This window comes from Sardina pilchardus, chromosome 20 (assembly GCF_963854185.1).
Source record: "Sardina pilchardus chromosome 20, fSarPil1.1, whole genome shotgun sequence".
Taxonomy (NCBI): domain Eukaryota; kingdom Metazoa; phylum Chordata; class Actinopteri; order Clupeiformes; family Clupeidae; genus Sardina; species Sardina pilchardus.
Genome location: NC_085013.1, coordinates 4,968,628 through 4,977,437, shown reverse-complemented (window position 1 = coordinate 4,977,437; position 8,810 = coordinate 4,968,628). Strand labels below are relative to the sequence as shown.

Here is an 8,810-nt window from a genome sequence, read left to right as displayed (position 1 = left end):
GTAATAGGCCTAACCTGTATTGAAGTGGTGTTACAACAGCTGTTAGCCTATTGGAATACAGATCTAGGTTTATTGTTTGCATGCTGTATACATTATCTAGCTCTCTGTCTTAGCCGAGGTTTATTGTTAACGCCCAGGGCAGGCTGTCTGTCAGTTTACTGATGTACACCAAGTTCCTCAAACCAAAATAGTCCTAGCGAGCATATCTAACATACCTGCTTAGCTTCGCAGTTACATTGTGTCTTGAAGCTCATTGAATGTTCGATGACCTTTTCCCCCAGACTGATCGTGATACTTTTTTTTTTTCGCCGAATGAATGTCTGCCTATGATGGGAGTTTTAGAGTCTGTTACGCCCCCTTGCCTCTTTGACAGCACATAGATAAGTAATACCAATAAAAGTTTAGAATATTAATGCATGTCCCCCATACTGTTAAGGAAGGCGGCAAAACATGCATTTACTTGTAACTTCTAAACGTTGGAAAGGCTGAAAAGGTTATCGTAAGATCATAACGGACTAGACCCACATTTTATTTTTCAAAGGAGGGAAATCTGTATTTTTCCGTTTCGATAACAATTTGGAGGCAGCCTGCCATTTCTTCATTAAATAGTATAAAATATTAACACAGTCTCTCAGAAGCGGGTGACTGTTATGCCATTTTTTGCCACAAGATGGCAGACAATCCTACAAAAAAGTCCACGCTCAACTTCACAGACAAAATGAAACAATGTATCCATGAGGTAAGTCTACTGTCATTTTTCTGCCATCCATTCATTTGGCCTCAACGAAAGCCTTTACACAGGCCATTTAAGGTCGCCTAGCCTCCTAGACATCCGACTGGATTGAATGAAAATCACATGAACCTATAGGCGAACTCAGCAACGATTAATATGCAATAATTCAATAGGCCTAATTATTGCACCACACAAGTCCACTGAATTAATCTCCTTTAATCTTATGGACAATGCATTAGGCTACTATTTCATAAAGTTGAAACTTGCAGCATCATCAGCTGTCAGATTGACCCAATTCAATGTAATATAGAAAAATGAATAACAATGTTATTAACCTCTTGTCATTAAAATGGTTCTGTTAAAAGTTACCTTAAAATTTACAAATGTATAGAGTTGTAAAATATTGAATGATTTATGCATTGTATGTAGGCCTATTCTTTAAGTTGTAAACATGCAAATCCTGTCCTTTCACAGATTATGTTGAAAATGCTTCATTTAAATTTGTTTATTTATTACCATATGCCAATAACTCATTGAACTATGCAATTAAGACACAAACAATGTGAGTGTCAAACAGAGTGAAGAGTATCACATTAATACACTATAATTGTTTGAGACAATATGGCTTTCCAGAAAGTTAGGTCCTTTTGAATGCAGTGCACATCAATTCTCAGTTTCCTGAGACTTAAGCCATTTTCCAGTTGTTAATTCCGTTGCCCTTCCTGCTCCACGTATATTGCATTTTGGAACAGGCCTACAATGTTATTTCTGCCCTCAAGAGTTTGTGAAAAGCGGAAAAAAAATATCCCAAAGTATTTCCTGTCACAACTCCCATAAACAATCAAAATGGCTTTTATGCTGCAGTCCTCTGTTCATTTTACTTGAGCAGAACTACCCAGTCTAATAGGTCTAGATGTTTCCAAAGACACCGACCCATTTCTCTACTGGGGTTGGATTTATCAGCCTGTCAAAGTAGAACCTTGTGATGTTTTCGAGGTATAGAGTCTTGTAGATGGCAATAGTTTGTCTTGTTGATTGCAGGCTTAGATAGGCACACGGCATGTAACGTATTTCTAAACAGAGCTCATGGGCTTTTAGAACGTAAACAGTGCTAGCTGTTTTCCACAGCTGATCCTGTGCTTGGGGAAAAGAGATTGGAAGACACCTAGTGACTGACGTTCTATTGAGGTGTGTCATTATGTTTGACATGTGACTGAGAGCTAAATTGTGAAATATGTTTTGACCAAGTCCACAGTTGCATCACTTTGTTCTATATTGTTTTCCATGAATAAACACTTCAAATGAAATCGGTCTGTTATTAATGCGTATACTTCACATAGATAATCTGACTTGAGTTAGCCTTTCACAGAAAAGGGGCTGTTTAGTGAATATTCACAAAATATGATCACTGATTACACAGGCTAGGAGTATCCATTCCTTGAAAGGACCTCTTTGTATTGTGAATGACTATTCTACATGGACACTCATTTAATTTCTAATAAGAAAATATTGACTAAACCCAAGCTTTAGGTTTCCTTTGGCAGAAGCATGTTTATTACATTTAAAATAGGCTATTGACAGTTTCTCGTCTGTGATAAATGCTTTCAACTGGTGATCTGGACAACACCAACTCTAGCTGCGTCAAGTCCAAGTTCACATGTACAGAAAGCAATAAATACCCTGGATAAAAAAATAAAATAAAAAATAAACAACCTGAGTCTGCATTGAAAACTTCACTGAAGTGAACGGAAAAGGTGTTTCAAAAAGTTTTGTCAAGGTTTGTCCTGACAACATAAAGGCTAATTAATTAATACTGATTAAGTCCTGAATGAACTAGATACATTGCACCTTGTTTCACCAGCTGTTTGCTCTTTCCTGGTTCTGAGGGAAGTGACAGAGTTCTGGACATACAGTGCACTTTAAATCAGTTTACTACTGAACACCTATTAGGTGTTATCTGTTTAAAAATGACACCAATGAGTGATGAGCTGTACTTTAGGCTTCACAGGGTATACAAGACAAATTTGGGTTCAATCTTTCTACTTTTCTTGAATTCTTTAAAAAAAATAATAACAACAAAACAAAAAAATCAGATCATCAACCTCTACTCTTTAACACTGATTAGATCAATAGCATCGTTCTTGAATCACTTGTCTTGGATTCTAAAAACCTTGACTGCGCTGTCTAGACGGAAGCTCCTGCCCTCTTCTCTACTCCCTCGCCTTCTTCCTTATGTCTGTGGGCGTGTACCGTCCTTTGAGAGTGAATGCAGTGTCTATACGCTTCCATGTGTTTAAAAAACATTCACTGCTTGCGTCGTCTGCGACTGCGCAAAGGGCTGCTTGGCAGGGGCTTCCCTTTCACTGCTCCTTTGGATGCATGTCCAGTTTTGCCATTTGTGGACAGCGATGACAAGACACAAAAGCACGCTGGCCATAAATAGCTCTGACCAGCAGAGGATTGCTGCTCGCTGCCGGCAGATCAAATTCTCCAAAGGGAGAAGCAGCAGCAGGAGAGACAGCAGAGGCAGCCGCGACGGCAGGAGTAGGCCCCTCTGGCCCCCTGCCCAGCTCCTCTGGAACACACACGGCTCTCGCAGCTCGCCGACAACCGCAGCCCATTGAAACTTTTTAAAGACCACGAAAAAGCCACCGTCCTCTTCCTACACTGGCAATCAATGCTTCAAGAAGCCAACAGTCCTACTAGTGTTGTTCTAGAACACGTCAAAGTACAGCTGCCTGTCTTGTGGGTGGTCTAACTTGCTGGTTAGTTGTAAAGAGTTCCTTCAGCACAGAGAAGGCAGTTGAGGAGAAGACATACAACATGTGCACTGCATACTGAATTTTAAGCAGTTTGTAACAAATATCTTTTCTTATATGATTTCAAATGTCAAACATTGACACCAATTAAGATTTTTTCTTATTCAACTAATAGTAACATGATAAATGGAATCACTGAAAATTGTGATTTGCTTCAGTCAGTTATGTTGCCTCTCAAAAATTACATTTTTCATTCAGTCCCTTCTCACCTCCCTGTCTGGTGGGTCTAATCTAACTTTCAAGAATAATTCAGGTTTGAGATAAAAAGGGACTCTAAACGATTTAACAGTAGACGCTTTGTTACTAAATGGGAAAATTGAATTAACTTGAGCAGCAGTTTGGCTCCTCAGTATGGCCAACAACAGAAAAAGCAGACTATTTTTTGCATGCACCTGGAAAAAAAAATGTCTTGAACAAAAGCAGAGGAACCATGCAAACAAGCCCTCAGAGACCATCTTAGTGTTGTCTGCCACAAAGTATTTTATTGCGAAGTGGCGAACTTCCTCGATCTCAAAAACAATGTTCCACTTAAGGCTGCAAATGCAGATACTGCCATCTTTACAGATAGTGTGTGTGTGTGTTCTCTTTTCAGTGTTTATAAAAACTGTGAGCAGCACCCCCCTCTCCTCGGTATTCAGCAGTGTACTGTACATTCCAACGAAAGTAAGGCTGCAAACGGAACTGTAATATACCCATCTGTCCTTGTCCATATGCATAACAGGAATGGAAAACTGTGGTTCTTAAAACTTCAGTCCGGATGACAAACAAGATATTCAAATTGTCATTCTCTCTTCGAAAACCTCCTACCTAAACTTGTAGTGTATACAAAAAAAGTGCGTTTTCTTTTTCTGCATAGTGTAAAACGTGTTTTGCCATGTCAAAATAAAGCCCAATTAGGTAGAGCCATCAATATATAAATACATTTCAAACTCAAGAGTGCAAAGTGCTCTGGATAGCAGCGAGCACCTGGGGAGTGAGTAATTGTCAAGGCATAAACAGATAGCATTGTCAGATTCTTATGTCTTAAGCTTCGAAACGACACCGCAGCCATGGCAACAACAACAAAAAAAAGATGCCAAAAGTGCCGTCTGTGATTTTTTTTTCCTTTTCATGTCTTAGTGTAGGGAGCGTTATTAGTTTCTGGTAGTGCCTCATCTTGCTTTTTGTTTGGCAAAACACACAATGTGCGAACATCCCATGAAGGTTTTATGGAAGGAAAAAAAAATCTCCTACCAGGAATTGATAATATCAGCTGGCTATTAAGTAGTAGGACCTTCATTTTTTTTTTTTTTGGTTGCACATGTTAATGAGATCTCCTTCATTGTGGAAAAACAAAACAAAAATAAACAAAACAAACAAAAAAAAGTTAATCTAATGCTACTCCTTCAGGATCAAATGATATAGACACAGCTGCTAAGATGAAAGCGCGCAGAATCCAGATGGCACATGTCTTTTTTCCTTTTAAATTGGTCTCCCTTCAAGCGATACAACCACGTTGCCTCCCAGCTTTTCTGCCAGAGTTGTACGATCCTGAATGTCATCTAAACCATTGACTTGCCATTCGTGCTTGATACCTGGGAAAAAAGAATTGTGTAAGCAAAGCTCTTAACTGAGACAGAATCAAGATGACCCATGCTCTAAGAGCCAAATTGAACAATAAACATGTAACATTGTTACACCATAAATCCTTGCAGAAGACAGAACTTTGTGTCTATGTCCTCCAACCCCTTCCTTGACAGTCTATTATTTTGCATTATTGCATAATATCAATGAACACCAATCCGTATAACATCAATGAACACCAATCCTTATTACTATTAACCCGTTCCAAATGTAGACCTAATATTAGAAGTTAGAACTGATAGTGTCATTTACAGTGCAGAGGGAGAAAGAAATTAATGAAAGTCAACAGACCCTTACTATAATGAAAATATAGAACATAAAATAAAAATATAGAATATAAAAAAAGGGTAACAAATGAATCTATAGAACCACTGTCCCACATAAACAATAGTCATTAACTGTGTGTGAACTTCAACTCACCTGTAAACTTCTTTTTGATGGCATCTTTAGAACTGGCATATATCATTTTGCTCTTGAGGGGTGCCCCTTCTGGTGCCCTGTAATGGGGCAACAAAACAGTAGATCAGTCAATGTGCATTTCCCCGTACTGACAACCCAAACCATCACCAAGCAACAACCTGAACACAGACGCGGAGCAAAAACAAAATGAAACATGGCGTGATGCTACATACCAGAAAATAAATACGAGGTCCTCCTTCTTAGACTCTTTTGTCTCGTAGGTGGCGTCGTATAAGCCATATCTGCAATCATTCAGAGGTAGGAGCTTGACAAAGCAAGCATAAGGGTCTTCTACGGTCTCTCCAATGTCACCAACCAGAATCTGCTTGCCCTCTTCCACAATGATCTTCTTCTTGTCGTCACTGAGACAGAAAAGGACAGCCTTCTTGCGCTTCTTTACCTCATCAGAGGATGAAGACTTACGCACTTTCATGTCATTGAAGACCTTGATGACTTCATCATTCACTGTGACACCTGAAGCCTACAACAGTGATGGGTTAGGAAACAAAAAGGAAATGGTCAAGCAGATGTCACTAGGGTCCATACCAGCCCGAACAGTAGCAACAGAATCAAACCATAAAACTATAAAACTCCGGCTCAGTATGAATTCCTTCCTTGTGTCTCAATGATCAATACATTGATCTGGCTAAAGTGCCACCTCTGAGTCAGTAAGTGGCACCAATGAGTCAGGAAAAATGCTTTGGCTGGGTACATTTGAGTCATGACACACCACCGGCATCAGTAGCAGCTACACTGGGCATGAGACAGCACCAGTGGAACGGATAGTACTGTGAGCACACCTAGCACCACTAACGACGGATTCATTTGCGTGCTGGACATAACCACGCATAACACTGGCCAGATGACCTGTGACTAAAGTTACACGGTGACTTCGCCTGAGCGCTACACCGCACTGGGGCCGTCTTGCTTAAAAGTCTGGCAACCTGGCTAAACAAATCAAAGTTATAGATTAAGTTGTCTGAACACCGGCTATAACCTAATTTGTACCTCAAAACAAACTTAAAACGCGTGTTAAAAGTTGTGAAATAAAAGTCTACACAGCCAATGTTACATAAAGGAAACCCGAAAGACAGAGCCCTTGCATGCTACAGCTAGTGAAGTTCGCTAGCAAGTTATTATCTCAAGCTAGCTTGCTAACTATCCCACTGCTGTCAGCGAGCTTGCATGCTAACTGTAACGGTACGGCTTAATACTGCTGACTAAATCCATAAGAAATGAAGCTAGCAAGTGAGGACACTGAAACAGCAGTATTTCAATTTCGCCAAGTCGGTGTTTCGCACACGACTACAGGGGATACAACCTGCTAGCGGTTAGAGACCATATCCTCTACTGTACAACTAAATTGGTAAACTTGACGTCAACTTAACTAACTTATTCAAGTGTATCTTAAAGGCAATTAACGGTACCGCAAGGCACAAGCGGCTAAAATTAGGTTAAAATGGCCGCCTCGGGCCGTAGGCCCTGTGGCAATCCCCGAAGTGGAACTGGTTTTATTAGCCAGTCACAGAAGTAAAATTAGCATACTATTAACTTAAAATAAAAAACTTTTTATAAATACTAAAATCTGCTTCACCGTCCCAAGACTATAGTAACAGATATAACGTATAAACTAACTTCTTTGCGGCCAAACAACGGTACGGACTGGAATAAGTTAGTTATCTGTGGCTGGCTAACGGTAAATTAACTCACAAGTTAGAATTAAACAGTAATCAAATCCGCAGTATTCTTGTACTTACCATGTTGTCCTACTGATGGTTCGGCGGTGCTTGGAAATAAATGTGGAAAAATTTCCAAGGGACTATGGTATATGGGAATGTGGGCGACCGACCGTGGGTGAGGGAGCTAGAGAAGGGGGTGAGGCAAGGAATACGCGCGTTGGGACTGCTGCAGCAGCGGAACGACGGGCGGGATCAGGACAGGGATTGGTACGGTACTGGACGAATCGAATGCCTGACAGTGACAAGGGGTTAATCATGTGCGCCGACTCCTGAATCTGGACATGTCATTCAAAGTTAGTACGGGAGTTGTTCAACTTTATTTTAACATCGAATCAAAATGTTTAAGTAAAGGTAGGCACATTAATGAACCACACAATCCAAACATTTAACAAAATGCATTTATTTTACATACAGAAAAATGTACACGATAAGCAGTAACATGACAGGAAAACAACGTACTTTACAACCCTTCGTAACTTTGTTGTTTAAACTGAAAACCACTTCTGGTTATACTTTACAAAAGGTTCGCAAACACATCCTATAAAAACATTCTTATAAATAACGCAAGTATTCGAATTCAAAATGAAATCCTAAATAAATAACCAATTGATACAAAAGAAGAACTACAAGAAAGAAATTTGGAAGAGCAAATTTTGGTTCCTATGTAGTGTTCAGCAGGGTAATAGGGACCAATAACGGTTGATTCAATAACGTTTCACAACTACTACTGAAACAAAACAATGTCTGTTGCTTCCAGCTGCAATACTTAATTTATTAACGATAATGTTGTAATGACTTAAGTAAAAGGAAAAGTATATATACACACAGAGGGGGGAAAAAACAGTAGTCTAGAAATGCAGCTTAGGTAAAAAAATATACATGCACCATAAAAAAAATATCAAATCACAGTGCTTTTTGTCCTGAGTGTGTGAATGGAGAGGACTTCAACACAGTGCAAATATTTTTTTTCACAGCACAGGGTTCATCTCCCCGTCTCCTCCCCCCGTCCTCCATGTCTCAGAAATGGAATGATATTTACATTTCTTCTGTTTTGGGAATTGTTCCACCAACATCTGGTGTGAATGCTCAGCAGTCTGTTACTTTAGTGAGAGTGAAAGGGACGAGCGTATCTCAGTGGTGGAAAAGAAGGGGAAAAAAAGAAGAAAAAACCTGATCGGGACGTATAGGACATATACATGAGCTTTACTATGCTTTCCTCTACACTCTGGGTCGTTTGGGCGGAGGCGGGATCCGATCGACCAGGCCCAGCTTCTGGAGTTCGGAGTGGAAGAAGGCCTGGAGCCTCGTGCCAGCTTTGGCCTCGTTGGTGGTGCGGGGGTTGTACTCCAAGCAGTTGGTGAACATCAGCTCCACATCCTCAATGTACTCCGCTGTTCAGGGACAAGAGCAAACTTACATAAGAGCCTGTTAAGATGA

General features: G+C 40.1%; 2 protein-coding genes across 3 annotated transcripts in view; both read right to left on the bottom strand.

Moving 5' to 3' along the window:
• Nucleotides 1-4,008: 4,008 nt before the first annotated feature.
• On the bottom strand, nt 4,009-7,549 carry cfl2 (cofilin 2 (muscle)). Its single transcript, XM_062522742.1, has 4 exons — nt 7,392-7,549; nt 5,808-6,115; nt 5,596-5,672; nt 4,009-5,126 (listed from the first exon to the last, which is right to left on the bottom strand). The coding sequence occupies exons 1-4, from the start codon at nt 7,392-7,394 to the stop codon at nt 5,014-5,016; spliced, it is 501 nt and encodes a 166-aa protein (XP_062378726.1). The 5' UTR covers nt 7,395-7,549; the 3' UTR covers nt 4,009-5,013.
• Nucleotides 7,550-7,753: 204 nt separating this feature from the next.
• The window catches only part of baz1a (bromodomain adjacent to zinc finger domain, 1A), a 28,377-nt gene continuing 27,320 nt past the window's right edge, over nt 7,754-8,810 (bottom strand). For both annotated transcript variants that reach the window (XM_062522672.1, XM_062522673.1), the window contains one exon: nt 7,754-8,764. In XM_062522672.1, the coding sequence (XP_062378656.1) occupies nt 8,592-8,764 (173 nt within the window). In that variant the 3' untranslated portion in view covers nt 7,754-8,591. The remainder of the gene's footprint in view (nt 8,765-8,810) is intronic.

Coding starts and splice junctions, on each gene's coding strand:
- cfl2 (XM_062522742.1), bottom strand. Junction 5,673..5,807: donor GACCTCGTATTTATTTTCTG/GTATGTAGCATC, acceptor GCCCCATTACAG/GGCACCAGAAGGGGCACCCC. Junction 5,127..5,595: donor CATCAAAAAGAAGTTTACAG/GTGAGTTGAAGT, acceptor CTTTTTTCCCAG/GTATCAAGCACGAATGGCAA.